This window comes from Pieris napi, chromosome 7, assembly GCF_905475465.1.
Source record: "Pieris napi chromosome 7, ilPieNapi1.2, whole genome shotgun sequence".
NCBI classification, from domain to species: domain Eukaryota; kingdom Metazoa; phylum Arthropoda; class Insecta; order Lepidoptera; family Pieridae; genus Pieris; species Pieris napi.
In genome coordinates, this window is record NC_062240.1 from 10,806,921 (window position 1) to 10,822,229 (window position 15,309).

Consider the following 15,309-nt stretch of genomic DNA (forward strand, 5'->3'; position numbering starts at 1 on the left):
TATTGTTTATCAGAATGCCAAATCATAAAATGACTGCTTCACGACTGATTTGAGAGCTACCGCCGATGCGAAAACCGCTGTGTGAGTTCGTGAAGTGAGTTACAGAATCGCAGGGCTGTAGAGTATCATTACAGCGCCACAATGAACGCGCAACGACGTCGGCAAATACGCTCTATTCTACGCAAAATACTAACTGTAGTTATGGAACAAATAGAAGACGAGATTTTATTCGAAATAAATAAACTAAATATAAATAATAAATAAAATAGCTTCTTTTAAGGCAGTGTATGCCGAATGCCTAGCCTGTTAGTTTTTGTATAAATTGTTTTTAACGTTCCACAAACGTTCGTGAACAACATATTCAGACACAAATTTGATAGTTGTATCTTCCGACCATTTAGCCATCTTTAAAAATCAAAAAACACGCACGCGTTTCACGGCACCTGTGCACTCTCCTAAAAATTTTACTAAATTACGTGTTTACACACAACGAGGGAAGATCTCGGGGGATGCGCGGGCGCGGGTGGGGTATCACTTGAAAGAAAAATAAAAAGCGATTCTATTTTGATTCAACTTGAAAGTCAAGTAGAACCGTACTAAAGCAAGTAGCGTTTACATGTTTCAACTAAAGTACTATCCTAAAGCACTCTCCTAAACACTAAGATAATGTAAATCGGCCATAAGAGAGCCTCTGTGCTGTAGGTAACTAGATTAAAATTGTGCATGTTTAAAACAATTTTAAAGAAAAAAAAGTAGTCTTAGGGTGAGATCTATAGTCCGCACTTGGACTTTGCTCAGACTTACCTTACGAAAAACTTTGCTTAGTGTACACTAAGGTTAAACTATGATTTCGTATTTATAGACATTTTAACGGTTAGATTAAGCTAAGCCCAAGCTAAGACAGCAAATGTCAAAATACAAATTGATGTTTCATTTCATGCAATACTTTGTTTATTATCCTTTAAAAAAGTAAACAATAACAAATATTTAAACATCTAAAACGGTACACATATATCTTCAATTTATTGTTATTTATGTATTTATTTATTTTATTATTGCAATAACTAGAAATTTACGAGTAACCTTTAGAAAATGTATTTAAAGATGGCAATAATTTTGTTACGTAGAACGGATCGCATTGTTTTGGCAACAGCAACAGAGAACTTGTATCAACAATTCAAAAGTTTCAACCGCTTTTTCACTTCTCTGTTTCTGTTTGTTTGAGCATATAAATATTTATTAAAACAACGACTGGCTTTGTGACTTGGACCTGTACCGATCCCGTATACCTACTTAAGACCTACGCTTTCCTGAAGGACTGTGACGTTTTGTGTTTTGGCTTTGATACGAATTTTCAATATCGAAAGTGACAATGGAGAATATAGAGAGAGTTCTAACTTCAATAGAAAACATTGAAACGTTAGGAACTGCAGCCGATATGAATCCCCGTATGCCTAAGCTATATGTTCGGAACGAATACAACCAAAATCCTTTCGAGCTGTACAGTGAGAATGAATTTAAAAGAAGGTACCGTTTTTTTAAACACACGGTACTAAATGTGATCCTGCCACTGATAATTACAAACTTACAACCTTTTAATAACAGAGGATTGCCAATTCTACCGCAATTGCAAATACTTATTGCATTAAGGTTTTATGCAACTGGATGTTTTCAGGTAATATTGTGGTCATAAATATGTATTGTTTTTCGATTTGATATAGACAGTACTTTCAGATTGTCAGTCCAGTGGGCCAGAATGCGTCCCATGCTATTTTTGCTTGTTCTAGGTCACTATCGGACAAATTGTTATTGCCAGTTCACCTTACAGACAGCTATATTGGTATCCTTTGTTTTCTGACGGATCACCTCATTTCTAATTTGATCCTTCAGAGAAATACCAAGCATAGCTCTCCCCATTGCTCGCTTAACCAGTGTCAGTGATGTTTCTTCACCATGCATCATCATTGGCAGGACACACTGGTTGAAGACATTTGTCTTCTGACTTTCAGAAGCATAACATATATGTAACTAATAATTATTCCTTGAAATTACAGATGGTGTGTGGTGATTTGAACAGCATAAGCCAATCTTCAGTGTGCTTAATTGTAAATAAAGTTTCCGCAGAGTTGAGTAAATTACTTCCTAGATTTGTGAATTTTCCAAGAAATATGACCACAGTCAAAAGGAAGTTTGAAGAATTAGGAAAATCTAATACGCACCATGGCCTAAATAATATAATCGGAGCTATTGACTGTACCCACATTAAAATTAATAGACCCAGAGGTATCACCCACTCTGAAGCATACAGGAATAGAAAAGGGTATTTTTCTGTAAATGTGCAAGCTATAATAGGGCCTGATCTCGAAATATTTGATATAGTGACTAGGTGGCCTGGAAGTTCACACGACAGCAGGATATTTAGAAACAGCCAGGCGTATGCAAGACTGGTAAATGGTGAACTAGAAGGAGTTTTAGTAGGTGACAGCGGCTATCCAGCACTGAACTTCATGTTAACACCACTTTTGAATCCACAAACAAGAGCTGACAATAATTATAATTATTCTCAATTGAGAACTAGGAATATTGTTGAAAGGTTTTTCGGAGTGTGGAAAAAGAAATTTCCATGTTTGCAGAGAGGACTACGATCAAAATTGACAAATACCAGCAACATAATTATAGCTTGTGCTGTATTACATAATATAGGTATACAGAGAGGGGATGTTTATGACGATGGTGATCTTACTGATCAAACACCAGAAGTCGAACAACACAGAAACAATGAAAGATCTACTACAGGTCTAGCATTCCGGCAATCTGTGATTGCACAATTTAACTAGGTTGGTTTGGTAATAAAGAAAATTAAAACAAAAATTGTTTCATTTTAATCATTTATTTTCAGATTCTTTTTTAAACTGTAAAATTTCTAGTTCTAATTTATATTTATGTCGAAGAAATTCGATTTCTAACTGATTTTTTAGTTTCATGTGTTCCACTTCTATCTCAAATTTTTTTTTGTTGTTGTCTAACTCTTGCCACAGCAATTTTTTTTTAATATCCTCAAATGAAGTTTTATTTTTTCTGATCGCTGATGGTGTAGCTGATAGCTGAGAGGGTTCACTTTTAGTGGTGACCTCAACACTGGTTTCCGTTAACCCAGCTTCATCAGTCCAGTCCTGGCTTGTTCCCGGCTGAATTACAGATTCAAGTGTGGCCTCTATACTGGACACTCTTGCCCTCTTTGGTCTCCAGCTTTCACCGTCGTTGTCATAACCAGTACCAGCTATAAAAGTAAACAGTCAAATAAGTTATCATATAGGTATGTCTTTTATTGGTTAGAATAAGATAACATGCAGGTCAACTAATATACCTGTCCAGAAGTCTGGTAGGGGTGAGAACAGAGTGTTGTCACATACTTTGGGAGAGGCCTATGTTTAGCAGTGGATGTGAGTTAGTTGAAAATGATGAGGAATTATATCTTTGGGAAATGATCTTACCTTCTACTGTAGTTAATGTGTCACAGTCTATTGGCACATCTATTGATGGCATTATTTGTGGCATGACTGCAATCACTTGAGTGTCCATTGGCCCCATTTCAGGCGGTGCTGGTCCTCCTCCTGTCCTCTTCCTTTGGGCTTCAAGGGTTTTGGCATCCCTAGCTTTTGCCTTCATATTTTGCCACATCTTTTTTAATTGTTTAGAATCAGCCTAAAATCGAAAAAAAATTGTACTGAAATATAAAAGTTCATATGACAAACATGAAAATTTTATCAAACCAAAATTTACCACCAAGGTTACATTAGCATTGCTTTGGCTTTGGCTCATTCTATCCTTGTACCTAACTATACTCTAGTTATATATCTATCTTTGTAATTATCGTACAGCATATTGATATTTATAGATAGTGTATGTTGGTGGATTACTTACAGTATGTGACACGTTAGAGTTATTAAATTCTATTGCTAATTCTTCCCAAGCCTCGTGTTTCTTTTTTTGGGAAACGGCGTCCGTCTTCCTGTTCTCTAGAATGCCAATCTTTGACTGAACCAACTGTACAAGCAGTTGCCTCTCATATTCCGAGTAAGGCTTCTGTTTTTTTTTATCCATTTTTTGTGAGCGAGTCCGGTCCGAGTGAGAATAGCCGTGGTCAGTCGTTTAAGCAGGTACAAAATCCGTTGAGCAAGCAAGGTCGTCAGGTAATAAAAGGTAGAAGATTCAGGTAATCGAAAATAACGGTCAACGGATGTGAAGCGATTAGCGAGAGACGAAGTTGGTTTGCTTATATTATGTAGTTTGAATTTTGTTGTCAACATATGCCAGTGCTGCCAGATGACAGATACGATATCACACCAGTTATTTATAAGATCTCTCAAAAATGGGGTTGAACACTTATATAAATAATGTAAATAAACAACAATAGATACCATAATAATGTATAATTATTTTATTTCATGCATTTCATAGGTATTTATCAAGCTCATTTAAAATTTCTTTGAATTCAAATTCTATTTTTCCCAAAGTCTATGGAACTCTGATACCAAATGGCAACACCGTTCATTAAAAACCGACAAAAATAAAAAGTCCAGTAAAAGATATGATGGTAGAGCAAATTTTAGGCCATTATTTTTGTTAGGCTTATAGTCAAAGTTTTTGGTAAGTCGTCGATTTCGTGGACTTGAGATTAAGCTAAGCCAACACTAGGGAGGGATTCGCAGTTTGCTCTATAAATACCGACTGTGTCTTAGCTCGATAGTTAAGTCAGAGTAAAGTCCAAGTGCGGACTATAGATCTCACCCTTAGTGTTACATCTAATCAAACAAAACTCGTGTAAGACTATAAGTATGCGTGAATGTATGTGAATGTGAATGGGTGTGTGTGCGTATAATACACTCTGTTAGTTTATAGTAAGGACTGCAGAATCGAAATCGGCTAGAATAATATTTGTGCGTTTTGTGAGAAAGTTATATCCCCCTATACATTGTTCTCTTTAATATTAGGATTTCACTGACGGGTAATGTGTGAAATAAATAAAACATTTTTCGTAACCATAGAATACAAGCGATATATTACTCAAGAATTTTTTAGTCGTGTCTTTGAATGTAGATTTATAGCTTATGAATAATATATACATGTAATCATTTTGCAAGATCGGCTCTTTATATAGAATAAATATAAATAGCGCCTGGAAGATAGTACCGGTGCATTCCTCGCTCAACGAATAAGTATCGCAATATAGTGAGGAAGTTAAAAATTGAAAAACCAAACATTTTAAAATTTGTTTTAATTTTCTATATATTATTCCTATGTAGGTTGAGCATATTGTAAATATTGTATATTTGTTTATTGGAAGTAAATAATTTAAAATTTATGAATATAAATTGAATTTTTATATTGTCTGAAAATTGTTTATGTATTAATTTCTACACAGTAAAAAGTGTTAGCGTTGTAATTCTTAGTGTGTTTACGATAATAGTTTTCGTTCCTAGTACGTATAATAATATGGTACGGGTTATATATAAATATGGTAATGTATGGAAGATGAGCTTGTGCCGGGGGGTGTCAGCTTATGAAAGCTCACTAACATATCACAGGCAAATAGGGTTATATCCGGAAACATCTCTCCAGATGTCATCTTTAAGCATTGTAACTTTTCATCACGAATGAAACTGTTTAATGATTATTATTTTAGAATAGGAATACTGTTCCGGCTTTGAAAAAAATATGTTTATTTTTCTTATAGAGATGAAAAACTTTGATGGACTTTTTTTAATTTTTGAAAATAAATACGGATGTATACGAATAATATAGTATAGTGGTGAAATATTTAGGCAAATCTATCCAGTTGTATATTCGTTACATATAAAAGTACATCTTTCCTTTTCATAATATTAGTAAAAGCTAAGGTATGCCCCTTGGTTTTACTCCCTTTAACACGTTGACGTAGTTATAATTCAAAATTCAAAAATCAATTAATCATATACGTATAGATTGTACATTGTACACTTGAACACATTGTACACTTATGACTTGTCAGTAAAGAAATACACATAAATGCTTCTAATTTTACATTTAGTGCCAGTTCTCAAATCAAGGGCGTAGAACGGAAGAGAAGAACTGGCAATAAACTCTCCGCCACTCTTTTTAATTTAATTTTTTTACACAACGGTGGTGTTGTGGTGTCTGGTACAAAAAATGATATTGAAATTTTTGTACCTGTATTGACAAAGCAATAGAACTCATAAAAACTAGGGTTATGGAAAAGTGTGCAAAATGTAATCTATATTTAATAAAGTTTAAATATTTTTTATATATAGACCGTTTTTTATTTTTATGTATATACCGTTAAATGTATGTGCCTATGGAATACAAGATGTTGTGACCTTTTTATAAATTATTCAACAATAATTATGGTATTTAGATATATACTATGACAAAACAAACTAGAAACTCAATCCACAAGAATTTGGATAACTCCTCGAACTAGCAGTTCTAGTTACTAAATAATCAACTAACGTGACAGAGTTCGCCTGAGTGGGAGGCTCCTAACAGAATTATCAATATTATTCACTTAGTACGAACTCCTAGCTCTCTGCATTACCTCACTTTAGTAATTTCACATTCCATTAATATTATATATGAAAAAATAACGCCTGACAAAAAGTTCTCTTCGATTATAAATATGTATAATAACGATTTGGTGGCCGTAGATACATAGTTTTTTTAAACAATAATTAGTACTTGAGTACTTCGATGTGTCTTTTCGAACTTGAACGATAAATTGCACTCAATTGCCAGAGTTAATGCTGACAAAAATTTTGCATTTAAATAAAATCACAAATACTACTAACCTCTTCAAACATTCACTAAACAATATAACTGAGGGCGTAAGTTAATCGTTCTATCAAAACCACATCGAAAGGCGATGTCCTTATTCGTTCACAAAAACATAAATAATTTTAAGTCAACGGGAATGGACAACATACTGTCGACGTTGAAATTTTCTATGCCAAAAATTACTCTGGAGATGTACAGAAAAACACCTCTTGTATGTCAAGGTTTATAATAATTTAAAAAACATTTCTAGATTTTCAAACAAGAGTTTTTAAAAAATGACTTAATATACTTAAAAAAATATATATTAAATTATTCTATTAATGATAATTTCAGTGAAACATTATAATTAATATAATAATGTGGTGATGTAGTGATAAAATAATATAAGAATTTGCTATAACGATATGATATCATTATGTTATTGTAACATCTATGTAAAGTTCTACCATTTAAGACAAATTTGCACCCCATTATGTGTAGCAGAATATGCGAACTTTAGATTGTTCCATAATATTTTTGTACCATATTTTTGCAAATTAATTATAATTATTATCAAATGTGGCGAATTAAACTTATGAAAAAATTAAACTTATCAACAAAAATATAAATATATAAATTAAATCCGATATAGAATAGATTCAAAGAAATTCATATAAATGGTGAAAATTTAAATCAAAACACATTATGTTTTAATTAACATGCTTAATATTAATTAACATAAAATACTGAATTAATTGAGCTGCATAGATTAATTGCTCTATAAATTCACCAGACTGGTTAACCGTGTGATTCTCCGCTGGTGCGTGTGGCTGTGCAAATATTGCACAAGCTGATACGAAGGAACATTTTAAAAAAAACCATTAGAAAAATTGACGACATATGTGAGACGTGGACCAACGATATCGTATTCATAATCACGATTACAAAATATCATTATATAAAAACCCACGCGAATGTTTAAAATTATCTTAAAAAAACTTTTTTTTTATAGAACAGGGGCAAACGGGCAGGAGGCTCACCTGATGTTAAGTGATACCGCCGTCCATGGACACTCAAAGACAGAGGGCTCGTGAGTGGGTTGCCGGCATTTTAAGAAATGTTTTTTAAAAGATAAACATGGTTATATCTCATTGTTTTTTATTTTTTTTATTATTGTTATAACGCTCTTTTCTTTAAGGACCCTAAGTCGAATTGGTTTAGAAATACTTCAGTGGGCAGCTGATTTCACATATGATGGTGCCCTAACTGTTTCAGGTTTTCCACCATTTTAATGAAAGTACTTGTAGCGACTAAAGTATTTATGGCCAGACTAGTTATATTGTAGCCGGCGTTACATACTCATCTATTTTAATAGCAGAATCTCAATTTGACAGAAACGCTACAGAACTTTAGTTAAAAGAGTGTAATTATAATTTAGTTTTATGATTAAAGGTGTAAGACGTTTTATATGTATTTGCATTTTTCCGACGATCAATTTGGGTGAGTAAGCTACTTTCGATCATCCATCACTTTCCTGTCACCTGTGTCGGTGTATCTTGGCATTACCGAAGCGTTTCTAGGCAGCCATAAACCTAACCTATCAATCTTCATTGAAAGAGTCGCGAAATGAGGTAATACTTATGTATGTAACTATGATATCATTATCCATAGTAATTTAAATCTGCTTTTTTTAATTGTCTCTGCGCCAGGCATCATTTATCATTCTAGCCCAGTGTTTCGCAACGTCCCAAGCCCCGGGAGGGCAGTTTTATTGTTAAGGGGTGTAATCGAAATCAGCTGGGTATAAAACAACGTGTCTCCACGAGACAGAGACTCAAGCTAACCAAATTAGAACCCAATATAAAATCTACGTGCAGCAAGCATCAAGTGCAAGGATCTGACTAAATGAATATAGAAAAATGTATATTAAAATGATTTGGAATTTGAATTCAATTATATATAGAAAAATGTATATTAAAATGATTTCTTCCTAAAACCTATCATTAAAATTTCTTAAGTAAACTATTATGTTTTTAATATATAAATTTAGGTAGGCTACGAAAAACTGATCTAGCCTAACTTAACACTATTAAGTAATTGAAAACTAACCTAATTTACTTAAAAGGATATTTAACATAAGAAAGTGTGTCCAATAACACTACGTTGTCTCTATTAAGGGGAAGGCACTCACCAGAAATACTTAGAAGGCAATATAATAATTATATAACCAAAGATGGCGAATTTTTGTTGATTGTAATTGGATAAAATTAAGCGAACACCATTTTGTATGGTCTAAGTAATACACCTGGACACACACACATGTCATTTTAGTGTATTTATAAAAGAATTTTTAAATGTATTATTAATTATCAAAGTTTTCATTTTCATATTATTTAAAAATCTATTAAGTGCAAAGCAATGAAATATTACACTCATGTAATAGCAATATAATACAGGTAATACCTATATAACATTAATGGATAAAAGCTTGATTTAATAACATAATTTACATTGCTCAATGTTTCGATGATTTACAGCAGTTGTTTAAAGGGACGCTGTCATTATCTTGCTTTTTTTTATTGAGAAAAGCTTGCCAACGCTTGGCACACTGAGACATTGGTAAAAACAAACACAAAATACAATTTGTAATGTGACAAGCACTTATAGGCAAACATGGCATACAAATTTAATTGCTTTACGCAAGTAAACAACAAAAAAGTCAATAAAATAAATCAATTGCTACAACTTTTTACGGTCTGGGTCTAAAATTTCTGTATCTGTTTCATGATCATTTGCCGATCCAATAGACAAGTACCTAGTCAGCCTTCTGACACACGCTATCGACTTTTAGAGTCTTTCGAGCGAATGTTAAATTCGCGTATAGAAAGAAAGTCCATTAGTGCACAGGCGGGGCTTGAACCTACGACCAGAGTCGCACGCTGAAGCCACTAGGCCAATACTGCTCTTAGATTACACATGGTAACAAAAAATAATTAATAGACTATACGTTGAGAGGAAGTTGCAAAAGTTTTTAATTTGAGAGTCGCCCGCTGCAAAAAGTTGTACTCGACTCTCCAATTATGCTTCGCAAAAAGCGGATAATTATTACAAATTGAAGAAAAGCAGTTCCTACCTTATTCATATTCACTCCTATTGTCAAAGCAATAAGAAAACGCAGAATATTGCGGTCTCATTACCATATCAAAGTAAGATGCTTTGTCTTTATTCTACTTTCATACTTTAGAATAATCCTAGGTGTGAATAATGCAAAAAATGTTCAGCTAGCGGCATTACGTAGCTGTAGGTGTAATATAAAAACGATATTAATACCATTCCATCAATCTAATTTATTACAATGAACGCCATTTATAACATTATTTCCTGACTGATAGAACAGAAACAATAAAAATGTTTTTCTTCATTATAAATAATGCTTTATAATGTGTAAGATTTGGGAACCCTTTTTAGTAAAAAATACCTGTGTCAGGGTTCCCAGCTCTTCCGTAACAAACTTAGTAATTAATTTCATAACACTTAGTTTTTCAATTAAAATTTTGTTTACAACATAAATTCTATTACAGCATTACGTGACGCGTAGCACGCGTGAGTTATTGTGTGGGTGCATGTGAGGAATGAGTGTGTGTGTGTGTGAGTGTAATGTGTATGATAATGAGACATGTTAGGTCTTAGTAGCTTCTCCAGTTCTGCGTAAGGTGTGATCATAAGCCAGTCATTTAACCGATTTTTAGAGAGAATAAAGTCTGCCTGCATATTCCATCTAGCGAAGTAAGTCCTTTAATATAAAGAGTCTTTGCCTAAAGTAGTTGCATATACTATGTGTCTTGGCCTTTTGGAGAGATGTGAAACCTCACTGCTTTTAATACGCACCATAAGCCATGGGAATACTGTCCTCAAGTATTTATATAGGCAATCGCAAACATTTACATAGCTAAACAAACCGTATTGACTGAACAATTCTTTCCTTTGACTAAAACTTTCCGAATTTCACATCTGTCGAGAAAATTGTGTAAAGGAAAATGTAATATTAGTAAAGTCTTTGCCACATTTTTGCGTTTGATCAAATTTTAACTTTTACGGGACTTGGAAAGTTTTTAATATATTATCTAATTGGGCCCTCGGTATGCCTTTCAGGCAAGATGTCTAGGACAAAGTCGAACGAACATTGCCTAGCTTGTTGTCTAACCAGATGTAGAAGTAAACGGGTCTCGAAGAAGAAAGGAAGCAGGTTGGTTGAGGACTCCAGGAGGTCCAGTGAAGACGCTTAGGCGTATATAAAAGAAGAAATATCGCGTCATAATTTTACCTACTTCGAAAGTTTGTTTTAATTATCCATAAGACTAGGTTTGTAGATCAGCGGCGCTACAACCTTTTTAGGTCTGGGCCTCAGATTTCTGCATCTGTTTCATGATCATTTGTCAATCTAATAGGCAAGTAGGTGATCAGCCTTCTCTGCCTGACACATTGGTGCACAGCCGGAGTCGATCCTAACAACTGACAAGTGGCTTGCTTCATGTTAGTTCCTATATTGTAAGAAATAGTTAGTCTTTTTGTAAATATTTCAATCTATTACTGTTTAATGTTGTGCTGTCTTTTGTATGTGATGTAAATACTTACGGCATTGGAGTCTGTAATGGTAGCTTATTTTGTTAATTAAATAAATAAATAAAATTAAAATACAAACTTTTATATTAATTCAACACTTTCATAATAAATCTACATTTTTAAAGTGTTTTCAGAGGTAGTTAGGTAGTTTTAGCCTCCTTTTGCGGCCCTGAAGTTTTGTATTAGGCGATAATAGTAACTGCATTAGAGGAATCTGTAATTATAGCTCATCTTGTTAATAAAATAAATAAATAAAATTAATATACAAACTTTTATATTAATTCAACACTCTCATTATAAATCTACATTTTAAACTGTTTACTGAGGTAGTTATGTAGTTTTAGCCACCTTCTTGGGCCCTGAAGTTTTGTATTAGATGGAAATAGTTACCGCATTGGAGTAATCTGTAATTATAGCTCATTTTGTTAATTAAATAAATAAATGAATGTACCAACTTGTATATCAATTCAACACTTTCATGGCGCCCTGACGTTACCTACTTCAGTATTCCCCCAACAGTACATAGTAAATACATCCGGATATACGAGCGACTTCGTACACCGGCGCGACCCTCACGTTGAGAAACAATGATGTAGATATACATCACAGGTTATATACCAATTATTCAAATCTCAGTGATACGTGAGCCGAGGTTGTAATGCGTAATCCAGTCTGGATCGTGACATATGAACCCGTGAGGGTCGCCCCAACGGCTCTCGATAAGCCTTCGAGTTCAACCCTTGTTTTAGTAGAACTTTACTGCTTACAAACTTCACATAACCTTTAATTTGTAGCTATATAATTGGGCCTGATGTCCATATGTACGTTTCCCGAGAAAAATTTATTTAACAATGCTGTCATTAAAGGTACACAGAGACCTAATTTGAGTGTACGACCAACCAGGCTCCAGAAGATAAACCACTCCTTATATGGAAATTGTATTCGTTTTTACAACAAACTACCAAGCGAAATTAGAATTGTCACTAAATATAAATTAAACGTAAATAAATAAAACTTTTTATTAATTTGACGATTACTTAAATGATCCTAATCCTTGGGATTGATTTGCTCCAGTTCAAACAATTTGTATGACTCAAAACTTAGCGATTAAAATGAGTAGCGGAAAGTTTTTTAACAGTTCTTTTTTGTTCTAGTTAACAACCTTACCCGCTCTATATCCTTGACTTGCGAACTGATAGCAAATTATGTAAATTTACAATTAATTTAACTTCTTTTTTGACGTTCATAAGTGTACTTGTTTACCTATATGAATAAAGATATTTTGAGTTTGAGCTTGACCAAACTTTTTAAATTTGTTTTCATTTTTTATTAATCCATTTTTAATTAGTATTATTATCACTTTTTTTAATGTAATAAGGGACACCCATGGACATTCACATTGCCAGAAGGCTCGCAAGTGCGTTGCCGGGCTTTTAAGATTTGGTACGCTCTATTCGTAAAGGACGCTAATTCGAGTTGGTTCGTAAATACTTCAGTGAGCAGCTGGTTCCACATTTCTATTAGAATATTGTACATATTTGTGTTTGAAATAAAATAGTTTAATTTAATAATTATCTATTCAGTTAGGTAAGCTGATTAACTACCCTTATTAATGAAGAATTATATAATATGTCCTCGTACAAATATTTAGTTAGATAAAAAATATATTTTGTATAGACTAAGTACACTCGCTATTCTAATGAATAGGGAATGATAAAAGTAGGTATACATTTCAATTGTAAAAATCCGAGCCAATAATCATCGCTTTCATGTATATGTTACCGGAAATGTATGTAATCCGTCATTATATACATTTCCTCGGAATTGTATGTAGTTCCTAAAATCGCACCGAAATGTGTAAAATAAATTATATTAGACACATTTCCTAGGAAATCTATACATTGTCTAAATAGCAATCGGAAATGTAAATATTTGTGATATCAATGGGTATGGTATTAATTAATCGATTGTTTTTTAGCATGAAAAATAGTCTGTTTTACCCCTAGAGTGTTAGTTTAAAACCGTGGGCGCGGAGGAAGAGATAATATGACGCTTTAATTAGTAAGATAATATAAAGAAGATTATTATATTTTACGATATGACTGTTACCTGAACGTTGTTGTCTCAACGAGTGCTAATAAAAATGATTATTCTCATTTTAATAACGTGTTATTTATGTTATGTTATTACAGAAAGCATTATTTTTATACATTTCCTAATACGATATTGGAATTTCATACAATTCCTAGGAATTGTGCACATTTCAATATTATTATTACATCCATTTATAATTCAATTTCACATTATTTTATACATTTCCTAAATAGCTTCGGAATTACATAAATTTCCTAGGATTTGTATACAATTTCAGATTTCATACATTTCCTCTCGTACAAGCGACGAAATCCTATTACTAAAGTTGTGATAAATCTTACCTGCCAATGCACGGTGTGGTTTAGCGCGTCTTCCAACAGCAGGCGACGCAAGGGATAAAGCGCGTTCCGGTCGCGGAATTTGCAAGGTTATACCAGCACTTGGTTCGGAGCGTCGAACTCTCACCGCGCTGGCCTCCACCACAGAGTCAATGCTGCCTGACCGTGGCAGTGCTGATGAACAGTCCCTGTGAAAAAATCAAAAGTGAATTGCATTAATCGGATATGTGGCATCTTTGAGTGTTGATAGATATAGTTAGATTGATATAGATTATAAAATAGAATTAGAAGAACAGTCATTTTTGTTACCGTTACTAATAAAACGCGGCACATAGCTAATTTTCTTGAGTATGTAGGTAGATCAGTCGATCAGTCCTTATTAACTATTTGTTCGCAGTGAAATGAATTTGGGATCTCTGGGTTTTAAAAGTCGAAGGTTTAAGTGACGTTTTAGTTTCTTTGTACTCTAAACCATTCTAGACCTGGGCCTCAGTATGTATCTGTTTCATCATCAATTGTCAATCTAACAGGTGATCAGCCTCCTTTCCTGACACACGCCGTCGAATTTTTGGGTCTAAGCCGGTTTCCTCACGATGTTTTCTTTCACGTTCGAGCGAATGTTAAAAGTGCACATAGAAAGAAAGTCCATTGGTGCACAGCCGGGGATCGGACCTACGACCTCAGGGATGACGGTCGAGCGTTAAAGCCTCTAGACCAACGCTCCAATATATATTTAAGCAATATTTAAAAACAAATACAACGAATGTTTTAGATAATATATAACTTAAACATACCGAAATAAGACAAAAGGAAACATAATATATAACAGAAAAAGGCTTTATTCAGATGTCACTGCTGCCTTTTTTCATTTAACGATATACCCGAATTGTGCGAAACCAAAGAAGGTTAAGGTTTAGGGTGGAACAAAAGCGGCAATTAATTTCGTTACACTCGATTTATATTCGAATCGTTACTTTCCTGCCACCTGTATTTCTATAAAATTGGGTTATAGGAATACAGGAGATTTATGTTGTTTATGTAACGATAAACTTAAAAACGAATTTCAAAAAGCCATTTGAAAGCTATGTTATCCCTCAATAACTGGCCTAGATATTTTTTTAATATTATATATTTCAATTAAATTAAATTTAGGTAAATAAATTAGACTAAATGTTTATTTCTAAACGAAGCGAAAACGCACGTAGTCGCGTCAGTACATAATATATCGTCAGTATTATTACAACACAGTGCATTGGTATATATAGATCTGTTTTTCTTATTAAGATATATTTACACATAAGTACTGACAAGTTGATTTGTTCCCTTAGCACGAAATTACGTTAGTTTTTTTAGGTTTGATTTACGTTAGGCTGTTTAGTTTTATAAGTGTGGCGATTTCCTAAATCGTGGGAGTTACGCCCCGAGAGTATATACAGACGTAGGC

The 15,309-nt window shown here is 33.6% G+C and overlaps 3 protein-coding genes across 4 annotated transcripts in view; 1 reads left to right on the top strand and 2 right to left on the bottom strand.

Moving 5' to 3' along the window:
• The window catches only part of LOC125051385 (ankyrin repeat and fibronectin type-III domain-containing protein 1), a 141,440-nt gene that overhangs the window by 61,211 nt on the left and 64,920 nt on the right, over nucleotides 1-15,309 (bottom strand). The window contains exon 6 of the mRNA XM_047651657.1: nucleotides 13,869-14,053. Coding sequence (XP_047507613.1) covers nucleotides 13,869-14,053 — 185 coding nt within the window. The remainder of the gene's footprint in view (nucleotides 1-13,868; nucleotides 14,054-15,309) is intronic.
• LOC125051387 (putative nuclease HARBI1) lies at nucleotides 1,005-2,871 on the top strand. The gene is made up of 2 exons (XM_047651662.1): nucleotides 1,005-1,675; nucleotides 2,055-2,871. The coding sequence occupies exons 1-2, from the start codon at nucleotides 1,373-1,375 to the stop codon at nucleotides 2,835-2,837; spliced, it is 1,086 nt and encodes a 361-aa protein (XP_047507618.1). The 5' UTR covers nucleotides 1,005-1,372; the 3' UTR covers nucleotides 2,838-2,871.
• LOC125051388 (myb/SANT-like DNA-binding domain-containing protein 3) lies at nucleotides 2,872-4,801 on the bottom strand. Of its 2 annotated transcripts, none has more exons than XR_007117272.1 (3): nucleotides 3,925-4,801; nucleotides 3,495-3,727; nucleotides 2,872-3,280 (listed from the first exon to the last, which is right to left on the bottom strand). XR_007117272.1 is itself a non-coding variant. In XM_047651663.1 (3 exons), the coding sequence occupies exons 1-3, from the start codon at nucleotides 4,102-4,104 to the stop codon at nucleotides 2,886-2,888; spliced, it is 786 nt and encodes a 261-aa protein (XP_047507619.1). In that variant the 5' UTR covers nucleotides 4,105-4,801; the 3' UTR covers nucleotides 2,872-2,885. The 2 variants fall into 2 exon arrangements, 1 of the variants encoding a protein (XP_047507619.1); XM_047651663.1 differs by having other exon boundaries at nucleotides 3,495-3,705.